At 33.8% G+C, this 13,936-nt stretch overlaps 1 protein-coding gene across 1 annotated transcript in view; it reads left to right on the plus strand.

Annotated features, from left to right (window-relative positions):
• Window positions 1-13,936, plus strand: part of Ino80 (INO80 complex ATPase subunit) — a 128,891-nt gene that overhangs the window by 49,652 nt on the left and 65,303 nt on the right. The window contains exons 14-19 of the mRNA XM_047538148.1: window positions 343-438; window positions 6,858-6,917; window positions 7,442-7,584; window positions 8,679-8,763; window positions 9,660-9,777; window positions 11,390-11,475. Of these exons, the coding sequence (XP_047394104.1) occupies window positions 343-438; window positions 6,858-6,917; window positions 7,442-7,584; window positions 8,679-8,763; window positions 9,660-9,777; window positions 11,390-11,475 (588 nt within the window). The remainder of the gene's footprint in view (window positions 1-342; window positions 439-6,857; window positions 6,918-7,441; window positions 7,585-8,678; window positions 8,764-9,659; window positions 9,778-11,389; window positions 11,476-13,936) is intronic.

Consider the following 13,936-nt stretch of genomic DNA (forward strand, 5'->3'; position numbering starts at 1 on the left):
ATGATAATCTAGTATAAAACGATACATTCAAGTTACTATGTCATAAATGGTTATACAGTTATAACACATCAATAAAAAATGGGTGAAAAAGATCCGTAAGTGGTCAGAAGATGGCATAGTTTTTTTAGTATTTCTTTTCTCATGGTCCTTGCCAATATTACTATATTAAAATGGCCATTATTATTAAATGTACAGATTTGGTGATTTGGGAAATAGACAACTATTTCTGTTGTTCTAATGTGTCACCTATTCTTAAACTGCTCTTGTCATTAATTAATTATAATTTTTAATTACATTTTTTCAGTTTTTCTTCAGTTGCCTTACCTGGTTTTTCTGTTGCAGAGAGAGAACATTTGGGGACCTTTCTTAATAATTTCACCTGCTTCTACACTTAACAATTGGCACCAGGAGTTTACTAGATTTGTTCCTAAATTTAAGGTAAAAATCAGTCTAACAAAAAATCCTGTTACTCCTTAAGTTAAACCTTCTGACTTTTCTTTTGTTACCTTGCTAATTTAATTACTCTCCTTTAAAATTTCTTATATTTATTATATGTTTTTGAAATGCCTTTTGTCCATTTCCTTAAAAATTACTTATGGGAACAATAAGAGAGCATATTACATTTTTATATTTAATAAGTTGGAAAACCAAAGTCCTGTTTGAATGAATTGCTATATTTAGTCACATGAATTGTTGCTCCTGGTCACATTGTCATATTGATAGCCTTATTTGGTTATGAGTTTGGCAGGTCTTATCATCAAGATACGTATCTTAGCCAGACATGGTGTAGCAGGCCTGTAATCTCAGCAGCTCAGGAGGCTAAGGCGGGAGGGTTATTAATTCAGAGCCAGCCTCAGCAATTCAGTGAGACTCTAAGCAACTTACCAAGACCCTGTCTCTTTAAAAGAGCTTGCAGGGTGGTTTAGCATTTAAGTGCTCTGGGTTCAATCCCCAGTACCAAAACCAAAAACAAAAATCCATAATTTGTGCATTGCTCCCTCCTTTCTAATTACTTATGAGTTGTTTGTTCTTTATCTTTTTCCTTTCCTTTTCGTTTTTCAAAGACTGGGTATTTCTATGTTGCCGAGGGTGAGTCTTCTGGATTCAAGAGCTCTTCCTGTCTTAGTCTCCTGAGTAACTGAGATTACAGGTGTACCTATAGGCTTGGGCCAGTTCACCTGGATCAAAGCCAGATCTTTGATCTTGGCCTAGCTTATAATACCTGAGGTGTAGATAATGTAAAAATTGATATTACTAATTCTGAAGCAAAGAATTGGGATTGATGTAGGAAATGATAAACGGGGAAGCAATGTTGCATTAAGTTTGGCCAGACATAGACACAATTTAAATAGTAATTTAGGACTAGGGGTGTGGCTCAATGGTAGAGTGCCTACCTAGTATAAACAAGTCCCTTAATTTGATCCCCAGCACCACAAAACAACAGATTCAATTATGGAATGTTTTAAGGATGTAAGAAAGAAGAGGTGGTAGGATTGATTACATTGCTTGTAACTTGAAAGAATGGAAATGATTTAAATATGTGTTCTGCTTTTAAAGACTATAATGATAATGAAGTCGATGTATAGTGGGAAAATTTCTTGTTTACATGATCTTTTTGAATTTGATTCTTTACAGTGGTTGTGAGTTGCATACAGTTTAAAGGGTGGTAGGGGTTAGAGTGGAGATAAAAGAGAGCAGATATTTTTCTGGCATGTTTTGTAAGAAATATGAATATGGTTGGATTTTCTCACTGTGGAGCATCTTTATGTCTGTGCTCTTTTATTGTGGCTGAATTGTAGATTTAGAAACTGTTTACAAGGGATACTGGGTATTAGCTTTTAACTTGGTACACTCATTTTTAGTTGTAAGGAGAAGATGAGATCATTCTAACAGGTTTTGAATATTTTCTCTTGAATTCTTATCCATATGGAATATGGAGATCACCTTTTTTTCTACTTCTTATTTATTTATAATTATTTTGGGGGAGTACCAGGGATCGAACTCAAGGGAACTCAACCACTGAGCAATATCCCCAGCCTTATTTTGTATTTTGTTTAGAGACAGGGGTCTCACTGAGTTTCTTAGGGTCTCAGTAAGTTGCTGAGGCTGGCTTTGAATTTGCGATCCTCCTGCCTCAGCCTCCCAAGCTGCTGGGATTACAGGAGTGCCTTGCTGTGCCCAGCTATACTTCTTTTTCATACAGTGTTTGATACATGGGGAGCAGTTAGAATGCTGAAAAATAAAGTCTTAAAAATTTCTACCAAATCACTTGTTTTCACTGTCTCCTCCATTGGCTTATAGATGACCATGTAGTACTACTTTTGTCATTGAAATTGATGCCTGGAACTGAGCTCTCTTTGCATGTTGAGCTTCCTTATAATACTGTAGTGGAGGAGTCTTTAAAATACAGCCTGTGGGCCAAGTCTATTTGCCATCTTTTTTTTTTTTTTTTTTTTTTTTGAAGAGGTACTAGGATTGAACCCAGAGGTGACTTTACCACTATTTTGTAGCATATATAATGCTTCATTGTCTTTTATGACTAAATAATATTCCATTAAATGAGTATATCGTTTTGTTTATCCATTCATGTGTACATAGATATTTGGGGTTTTTCCAACTTTTGCCTTTTGTGATCAGTACTGATATGAACATTGATGTGTAGTTTTTCTTTGAACATCTTTACATTAGTTTTAGGTATATTCTTACATGGAATTTCTAGGTTATATGGTAATTCTACTTATTGAGGAACACACCACCTATTTTTCTGTGGCCTAAAAGCTAATAGTTTGTACTTTTCAAAATCATTGATAAAATATATTTTTGTCACAGGACATGAAATTCTAGTAAATATCTATTGAAAACTAATGGTACACTTTTTATGTATTACTTACGGTTTCATTTACACTATAACAGGAGAGTTGAGTTTTGATGGAAAACTATGGGCTGGGGTTATCTAAAATATTTACAGAGAAGCTTTGCTGAGCCCTGTTGTATTGATACATTGTTGCTTTTTGTTTTTTGTGTGCAGGAAATTTAACCCAGGTGTACACTCCTAATGAGTTACTTCCCGGGTTCTTTTTATATTTGATCTTGAGATAGGGTTTTGCTAAGTTGCTGAAGCCAGGCTGGAATTTGGCAATCCTCTGTCTCAACCTCCTGAATAGCTGGGTATACAGGCTGTACCACCACACAACTGATTCATTGTTTCTGTTGCTATTGTTTTTGCTTTCCTACAGAATATAGTTAGATGTATACTCTTCTCAGGTTTATAGATAGATTATACTCAAAGATACTTAGGTTTTTTGTTTTTTTTTTTTCTTAATCTTTTTTTTTTTCTTTTTCTTTTTTTAGTTGAAGGTAAACACAGTACCTTTATTTTATGTGGTGCTGAGGATCAAACCCAGTGCCTCACACGTGCTAGGCAAGTGCTCTACCACTGAACCACAATCCCAGCCCACATACTTAGGTTTTTGATGATAATATCTAAAAGTTTATTGTATTTGGTAGGTATCTGAATAATACTTTATGGTTCTATTATGATCATTGCCTCTAACATCTTCCTTTTTTCGCTTCCTTCTTTATCCCAAGAAATGGTGTTATTTACTTCTTCTTAATGTTTGCTTGTTCCATTTTTCATTCCTGATATTGGTGTTTTCTATTTAATGTATTTCTACTGTTTTTATTTTTTTCTCTACTTTCTTCATAAAATTTTTTTCTAATGTCTTGAGCTTAGTTTGTTGATTTTCAGCTTTTTAATTGTTCTTTTAATAGTATTGTTTTCTTTGCATGACTTTAACCAGTTTTGATGTGTTGTATATTCATTATCTCTTCATTCAAAGTATTCTTACTCCCACTTCATGTTCTTTTTTTGGCCCATGGGCTTTTTAAGTGTAGTTTTTAAATTTCAAATAAGGTAGGATTTTCTACTTCCTTTTTTTTTTTTCCTTCTGGTTACTCATAACTTAAATTCATTGTGGTTAGAGAGCATGCTTCTTATGATTTTAATTGTTTGAAAATTTTTGGACCTTGCTTTGTAGCCTAGCATATGGTCAGATTTTTATATGAAATATAAAATGTTTGAAAGTTACAGGTATTCTTCAGTTGTTTGGTGCTGTGTCCTATATATATAGGACATATTTGATTAATTTAGTGGTTTTATATCTTTACTGATACATTTTTTTTGTTGTTTTGTTTCATTTTGGGTTTTTTTCCTGCCTGTGTTATCATAGACTGAGACTAAATGTTAAAATTGACCATCACTATGGATTTGTCTGTTTCTATTCTGTTCATATATTTTGTAGTTGTAAGGTGTATACATATTGGGCTGAAGCATATAACCCTTGTGCTTGATTATCATGCACAAGGTCCTGGGGTTGATACTCAATGCCACAAAAAAAAAAAAAAGAGAGAAAAGAAACAGAATAGAAGAAAGAAAGATAAAAATATACAGATTTATATTTCTGGTGAATTGAACCTTTTATTATGAAATTCTTTTGGACATTCGTCATTATATATAAACTAAGTTTAGCTTAATTTTTTCACGATATTTTTTTCTTCCTTTTACTTTTAACCATTTTTCGTTTTTACATTTAACAAATTTCTTGCCTTTATTTGAAATATTTGTGCTTTTAATGTAATTTTTTACCTTTTGACATATATTTGTCTTAATGCTTTTTACTTTCCATTGTCTTTCCTTTCTAGTGCCCTTTTGGGAATTTTTTTTCTTTTTTTTTTTTTTTTTTTTTTTTTAAACAGTACTGCTGATTGAACTCAGGGATGCTCTACCACTGAACTACATCCATAGCTCTTTATTTTATCAAAACAGGATCTCACTAAGTTGCTGAGGCTGGCCTTGAACTTGAGATCCTCCTAAGTAGCTGGAATTACGGGCATGTGCTACTTTGCCCAGCTCTGTGTCTTTTCCAATTGATTATAGTTTATTACTTTTTTATCCTCTCTTAGCTTGCTGGCTTTCTTAAATAGTCATTTGATCTTTAGTAGATAACCTGGAGAATATATCATATATCCTTGACTTTTTAAAAAAGTTTATTAGCTAATAGTTATTACTTTTCATATGGTACAAAGACCCTAGTAAACTTTTAAGTATATCACCCTTCTCTATAATTATGTACTGTTGGTTGTGTATGTTTGTTTTTATTTTACTTTGTTTTATTTGATACCAGGGATTGAACCCATGGGCACTTTACCACTGAACCACATCCCCAACCCTTTTTTAGATTTTATTTGTAGAAAGGTTCTTGCTGAATTGACCAGTGTCTCACTTGCCAAGGATGGCTTTGAACTCATGATCCTCCTGCCTCAGCCTCCCGAGCCACTGGGATTACAGACATGTGCCACCATACCTGGCTTTTTTTTTTGGTGTTTTTTATGTTTTAATCCTCATGAGTATACTTTATATATATTTGAATTTATTCATATCAGATAGTTTTCATTTCTTTATATTTGTGCTTTCATCTGGATGAAATTTTTCAAAACTACAGAAGACAAGTTTCAAGCCTCATAAGGATAAAGAAAAAGAAACCCCTTTCTAGAAATGTAGCAAAAGGGCACTGAATTTTGCGTTCTTTTGTTTCTTCATTTTTTAATCTGGATATTTTCTTCTAATCTATCGTTTTGTTCACTAATTTGCTTTTCTGCATCTAATTTGTCATTAATCCTATTCATTGAATTTTCAAATTTATTGTAATTTTTCACTTCTAAATATTCCCCTTGTTTCTTTGGTTCTTTTTTTCCTTTTTTTTTTGTTCTGGGGAATTAACTAACCCGGGTGCTTTACCATTGAGCAACATCCCCAGCCAGTCTTGCTAAACTGCTGAGGCTGGCTTCAATGTTTGTGATCCTTCAGCCTCAGCCTCCCATGTTACTGGGATTATAGGTGTGTGTCACTGCATTGACCCTTAGGATTTTTTATAGTTTATAATACACTACTGAAGTTCTCAATCTTGTCTTTCATGAACAAATTAGAATATTTTTTAGGAAGTCTTAATTCTTATATTTTTATTATCTGGATCTTCTCTGATTTTGTTTGTTTCTGATTTTGTTTTCATGTTGGTTTTCAGTTTTATGATACCATCTTTCCAAATGACTGGTTATTTTTTTATTGTATGCCACACATTGTGTAGGAAAAACTCTAGAGATAATCGTGGACTGTGCTTAATGTTCTCTTCTAGACAGGATTTATATGGGGTTTTATTTATTTGTTTATTGCCAATACTAAATATTTTTCCCCTGGTACACAAATAATCCAAAGTCATCTTAAATTGAGAACTTGAGATGGTTTAAAGACTAGATTCAGTACTCATTGAGGCAAGTATATATGTGGTTTATCTTTACTAGTAGTGTGTAACCCTTGAGTCTTCAGTGATGTGGGTGCTTACTAGAGTTTCATCTTGAAGTGTTTTTTTTTTTTTTCCTGAGTCCTACATCTCCTTTAAAAACAAACAAACAAACAAAAACCCTCCTAAGTTTCTTATCCTCACAACTAGAACTTTTGGAATGGATCAACACCATCAGAGGGAAAATATACCACTTAGTAGGCTTACCTTTCTGGTCTGTCTTTTTTTTTTTTTTTTTTTTTTTTTTTTAAATTCTTGTCTTGGGTCCATAGTTCTCCATTGCCTTAGTAGCTCTTTGATGCCTTCCAAACAAATACACTGCCTGTGTATGTTTATTTGGTCAGCAGGAGGATTGATTAAAAAACCACCTACTCCACTGTTGACAGAAAATTCTTATATTCAATCTTATTAGCTTTTTAAAAAATCATTTTGAATAACATTTATGGTGATACTTTTATGATCATCAATAGAAGATAATGTATATATTACCCTATTTTTCAGGTGCTACCATATTGGGGTAATCCTCATGATCGAAAAGTTATCAGGAGGTTCTGGAGTCAGGTAACTTTCAACTTTCTGCATACATAAGTATATATCCATGCAATCCATGCAGTCATTATTCTCTAGTTGATGGGAATGATTTCTTATACATAAGATCTCACAAATGATATACTGCTCCACATTGGACCCAGTGTTTAATTTACTGATGCAGTGTTTTTCCTGTTACAGTCAACTGGACTCAAGGATTTTTTAAAAACAACTTTTTTCTTTAACAAACTGGAGATTAGTTGTTAACATAGTTTGTTATAAAGGTTACTGGTTTAAAAACATTTATGGGGACTGGGGAGATAGCTCAGTTGGTAGAGTGCTTGTCTTGCAAGCACAAGGTCCTGGGTTCGATCCCCAGCACCACAAAAAAAAAACATTTATGGTTCATCTCACTGTACATCTCCCTGCCATTTGGGAGAAGCATATTTAGGGCTGTCTTCAGCTTATTGTCCCTGAAAAATAGTCCATACTGTAGTCATTATATTATTTATAATTGTTAGGTACCTCTTTTTACCTTTTGCGTCTTATATTTACAGAAGACCCTCTACACTCAGGATGCCCCCTTCCATGTGGTTATCACCAGCTACCAGCTGGTGGTTCAGGATGTAAAATATTTCCAGCGGGTCAAGTGGCAGTACATGGTACTGGATGAGGCTCAGGCGCTCAAGAGTAGTTCCAGGTAACATAAGTTGTAGGAATCAAACTCCATGAATGGCAATGAAGACAAACACATAAACACACATGAAGATTCTTTAAAAAAGAAAAAAATTCTCATACTTTTTCATGGGATACAAATATTGATGCTTATTGTACATAGATTTTCTTCAGTTTTTATTTTCCCACTCAATAATTATGACGTCCTCATAAGTCTTTTTCTGTGGGGAGATTTCTGTACAGGAAGAAATCTTTGCCCTTTGTTTGAATGATTATTTTAAACTGGAGTTCTTAGTAGGAAGTAGAGTGTTAAATTTGGAGTATTAAAGTTTCCATCTTGTTTTATATAGGTTATCTCAGTTATTGCATGATTTATTAGATCTCTAAGAATTTTTTTATTGTAAGATACGTTTTTTAGGTATTTCAATGCCTTTAAGCTTCCAAGCTGAATGTAAGTATGTTTGGTTATATGCATTATTTATTTTTTTATGGTATTAAACCATGAATGAGATGAATTTCTAACTTTTGATGAGTCCATGGTTCTTTAAGAGGTCCATATTAACCAGCACATGGTATTTTCCATCCTTTGACGGGCATTACTTCATACTGTCCTTTTTCTTTTTTTAATTTTTTAGATGTTGATACACCTTTATTTTATTTATTTATATGTGGTGCTGAGATTCAAACCAAGTACTTCACACATGCTAGGCAGATACTCACTTTACATCTTCTTTCCACATTCTCCTTCTTCCTACTTTGCTCCCTCCTAATTCACAGTGGAAGGACACAGATTAATAGTTATTATAGGTAAATGCCTTTTAAGTAAATGAGTTTTTAACAAAATTAAAAAACAGACCAAGGGCAGTAGACTTCTAACACAAGAAAGAATCCTATTCTTCTCATTCATGGGCTTTTTTTTTGAAACCCTAATTCCATGTTTTCAGTACAGAGGAGTTATTTCTGCTGAAATTGAACAGTATTTTGCAGTTGTTTACATGATGGAGTACATGATTATGAGTGTTGTTTGGAAAGCATCTTTAGAAATATGGGGTCTTAGTAAAGTAACTAAAGAAAGACAATACAGCTTACTTGGAAATCATAACTTATTTTATTTAACAGTGTTCGTTGGAAGATCCTTTTACAGTTCCAGTGTCGGAATCGGCTTTTGTTAACTGGGACCCCCATTCAGAACACCATGGCAGAGGTAAACACTAGTCAAGGTCCCGCTTGTCTGTCTTTATAAGACAGAGTTCCAGCACAGCATAGAATTCTTTACCCTTGTTTCCATAGAGTACTATTGCTTTGTACAAATTATATTTCCCACATCAAAGGAGAAATTGACCATGATTTTCCTTAAGTGGTCTTTTAATCATCATTCTTATGTTCTGTTTTTATTTTTTCTTATATTCTTATTTCTTAATTATTTTATTCATGTATGTTTATGTAATAGTGACCACATCAGAAAATGTTACCTATCTAAATGCAAAGATGTTTTTATGCAGAATTTAAAGGTCATACTGTTCAGCATCAAGAGGAACTAAATTCATTCTTCAGGAAAGATAATTGATTAATTCTCTTGAATAGATTTCAGAAAACTTTCTTTAATGGTCCAGATAGTAAATATATTGAAACATTGTAGTCCACACACTTACTGTCCTAACTACTCAGATTTGCCTGTGTAATGTGAAAACAACCATAGTTACAGCTATGCTCCCATAAAATTTTATATACAAAAAATAGATGACAGAACAGACTTGGCTCCAGAGGCTGTAATTTTATGTAGCAAGTTATGGTACCTCAGATTGTGTTCAATTGTGGAATGGACTTTTTATATATATGTATGTGTGTTTAAAACTATCCTGCTGCAATAACTCAGCCATAGTTGTACTTTTAGTCTTTTTGTTTGAAAATAGTCATATTTTCCTAGAATACCTAACAGAAACAGGATTGATTGCATAAACTTATTCTCACTTTCCTTTTACTTAGACATGTACAAATATAAAAAACACACACACCCGCGACTTTTTCCAAACCCTAATGTATCATCACTCACTGTGTTTTCATTACTTTACAGCCTTTTATTTTATCCTTTCTTTCCAGCTCTGGGCTCTGCTACATTTCATTATGCCAACATTATTTGATTCCCATGAAGAGTTTAATGAATGGTTTTCCAAGGACATTGAGAGCCATGCTGAAAACAAATCTGCCATTGATGAGAGTGAGTACTACTAAGAACTTTCTTTTCATTCTACTGATCAGTGTGGGTAACTGCATAGTTGTATATTTTCTTCTGTGTAAAGAATGTTTCTTACATTAAACATAGATAGACTATTTGGGCAGGGTGAGGTGGCACAGGCAGCTCAGGAGGCTGAGGCAGGAGGACTGAGAGTTCAAAGTCAGCCTCATTAACTTAGCGAGGCCCTAAGCAACTCAGTGAGATCCTGTCTCTAAATAAAATACAAACTAGGTCTGGGGATGTGGTTCAGTGGTTGAGTGCCCCCAAGTTCAATCCCTGGTATCCCCCCCAAAATAAGTGGCTCTGGAGGCTGAGACAGGAGGATCATGAGTTCAAAGTCATCCTCAGCAAAAGCGAGGTGCTAAGCAACTCAGTGAGACCCTGTGTCTAAACAAAAAATGCAGAGTAGGACTAAGGAGGTGGCTCAGTGATCGAGTGCCCCTAAGTTGAATCCCCAGTACAACCCTAGGCCCAGGCAAAAAGTGTTTTCTCCTATAAAATAATTACGTGCTTTGGATTTGTTTAAGAGACAAAATTAACTAATTTAGGTAATGACTGTCCTAGTCTTGACTATTTAATCAGGAAAAACAAACTTAATACATAAAATACTATATTTTGGCTCATAGAGTCACCATTTGCAATATTTATCCTGAAAAAGTTATATCAGAATTATATTCTTTGTGTCATGGTTCATGACTTTTTTCTTAATATCAAAACCAAAATTACTAGAAGGGTCATTTTTGTTTTTCCCATGTATTTTAGGATATATTTCTATCATGAACATTTTTAACCTTATTTATCAATACTTTTGGCCTTGTTGAGTGATACCTGCTTGATATTAAGAATAATCTCTGGGATGTTTATTACATAAACTTAAGGTGTCTTATACTGACTATAGGAAAAGTTCTGTAACTGGGCATGGTGATGCATGCCTATAATCCTAGCAGCTCCGGAGGCTGAGGCAGGAGGATCACAAGTTCAAAGCCATCCTCAGCAAGTTAGCAGGGCCCTAAGTAACTTAGTGAGACCTTGTCTCTAAATAAAAAATATAAAAAGAGCTTAGTGGTTAAGTGCCCCTGGGTTCAATCCTTGGTACCATAAAAATATAAGTTCTCAGTGATTTTACAGTATAGGTTAATTTGTCAGTGTTCTTTGAAAGATCATTTTTGGGGAACATATAACTTTCATTAGTCCTATATTAGAACCCTTTTATTTATAGAATGTTCCAAAAATATTCTAAAAGTAAATGTAATAAAAATAAAAATATGGGCTGGGGATGTGGCTCAATGACAAAGTACTTGCCTAGTGTACTTGAGGCCCTAGGTTTGTCTCAAGTACCACATACTATAAAAAAGAAAGAAAATAGAACCTAATGCATGTGTCAAATTGACTACAGCAAGATGCTGTAGAAAATTTAAATTCTTTGGTTTCCTACCTGAGAAAAAGTTCCAGTCTACTTTCAGAATGTCATTGAGCCAGAAGGTAAGTTTGGAGAGTTTAGGAGAGATGAGCATGGTATTTGTTTTGTTTGGTTGAATTAAATCAATCTGACATATTATTTTTGTGGTTTTTGTTTTGTTTTGTTTTTCCCCAGATCAACTCTCTCGCTTACACATGATCTTGAAGCCATTTATGCTGCGGAGAATCAAGAAAGATGTAGAGAATGAATTGTCTGATAAGGTAAGGAAAGAAGACCTCATAAATTGAAGTTTCAGAAGGCTCAAAATTATTATTTGAGGGGGGAAAATACTTGACATATTTAGTTGAAGGGTAATTTCTTTGTGAGCAGGCCTTTAAAGTTGAGTGGTTTAAAGAGGACTTAAAATAAGTCAGATAATCAAGAAAGGTAACATTTTTTCCTTCTTTTTGTTTTATACTTTTATTAGTGAAGAATTTGAAATATTTCAGAAGTAGAAAAAATAGTATAATGAATTCTTTTGAGCCTGTTGTACAGCATCAACAATGATCAATTTGTGACTATTTGTACTCCTCTGGATTATTCTCAAATCCCAGATATTTTATTTCATTCACAAATTTTTTATATGTAACTCTGAAATATTTGCTTTGAAAAATAATAGTAATAACCCTATACCATTATCACTCTTTCCCCGCCCCCCCAAAAAAAATAGTTGATGACAATATCACATATCCAGTCAGTTCCCAGATATCTTAGTTGTTTTTGGGTCTCTGTATGCCTGTCTCAAATCTAAGCAAGGACCACACATAGCATAGGTAGTATGTATCCTTTGATCACTTTCTTTTTTCTTTGCAGTTCTTTGTTGAAGAAACTGAGTTGTGCTGTTTGAGTTTTCCATATGCTAGATTTTGTTAATAGTGTCATTTTGGTATTATCTAACATGTTTCTTTGTCTTATATATTTCTGCAAATTAAGAGTTAATTGTAGAAATTTAGTGTGTTAAAAGGTTTTTATTTAATATCAGTATTTATATTTTATGAAATACTAAAAGTTATTTCTTTTTTAAATCCTTCTCAAACTTCTGTAATTTTCTGTTAGCTCCTTGCCTCCTCCTATAATTATTTTTTTTCTCTTGGTTTCCAGTCCTTTAGGGGTTTTCCTGATCTTCCCTTGCTTACACCTGTTAAAGTTCTTTCTGCATCTTCCCATATTATTGTTACTGTCCTCTATTCACTGGCAGAAAGTTTGTTCATACTGAAATTAATGACTCCTTCAGAGATTGTTGTGTGGATATATGGCTTCAAAGAGAGGAGTAGAACTGTATCTCTCTCTTTTTTCCCTAAAATCTTAATTACTTTTTGTGAAATTTCCTGATTTTAATAACAACCATAGTAGTATGAAAACACGGTATGAAATATGGATCCTTGAAACATTTATACCAAAAAGGGTTTTTAAAATAATAACTGTGTCATAACTTCTATTATTTAGTGGTAAAGTGACCAGAAGATACAGTATTTTTTTTTGTTTGTTTGTTTGTTTTGTTTTGTTTTGTTTTTGTATCAGGGAGGCTGACTTTGAACCTGCGATCCTCCTGCCTCAGCCTCCCCAACCACTGGGATTACAGGTGTGCACCACCACGCCCAGCTGTAGTATGGTTCTTAACTCCTGTAGATAGTATACATTTCTTTTTTAACATCCATTTCTTCTTTTAATGGATACATTACAATTATATGTGGGATTCATTATGCCATTTTTATATATGCGTGTAACATAATTTGATCAATCTCACTGTTTTTAATATAATTTAATATTTCTAATCTCTATAGTTCTCTTAGGGAAGGTTAGAGAAGGTATCAGTAGAGATGACTCGTGAGCTAAGTCTCTAAAAATGAGTTGGCATATCCTAGACAAATATGGTGGGTATGAAAGATTAGGCAATAAAGGTTGAGCTGTGTTCAAACATGTAGTGTATTTTGTCAAACAGTATTCAGATTATTGTGGCTAAATGTTTAAGGGGGTGTGATGATAATGAGTCTTGGAGGATAGAGTGCACTGGAATATGGGAGTTTTTTTCCGCCTAGATAAAAAGTATTAATGTTTTACCATAGGCGGTAATACACATTGCGGGTTTCACAGCAGTTGAATTACTTTGGAAGATTTTTCTGAGAAGTATTATAGAACCAGAAGAGACTAAAAGCAGGAAGACCCAAAATAATAGTAGTCTAGACCAAATCTGATGAAGAGCTCTGGGAATGGTCAGAAAGGGTGGTGGTTAGTGATAAATTCCCAGATAGAGTTCAAGATCTAGGAAATGATAAAACATGTTGGGGGTGGGGGAATAGAGAAAGAGAAATCCACATTTGTCTTTGGGTCAACTGAATGAATGGTATGCTATTTACCCATTTAGTAAATTGTGGAAAAGGTAATTTTTTTCCCCCTGATATTTCACATATACAATCATTGCAGACTGACTGGTACTTTCATAGTACTTGAAAGTATGAGGCCAGAATTGTTTGGGAATTGTTTTTGCAAATTATTGTGAAGGGTGATAGTTGATGTTATCAGAAATGCAAAGTACTGTTAGGAGAGAACAGCATGAATAACAGAAAGAAGTCAACGAAAGCACATTGTTTCTGAATGAAAATCCACATCATAGGTTTATAGAGATTATGAGTTCACATATTATTCTCAGTCATGATCTGGTTTGCATGTGTTTTCAAATTA

The sequence above is a fragment of the Sciurus carolinensis genome, chromosome 2, assembly GCF_902686445.1.
Source record: "Sciurus carolinensis chromosome 2, mSciCar1.2, whole genome shotgun sequence".
In the NCBI taxonomy this organism is placed as follows: domain Eukaryota; kingdom Metazoa; phylum Chordata; class Mammalia; order Rodentia; family Sciuridae; genus Sciurus; species Sciurus carolinensis.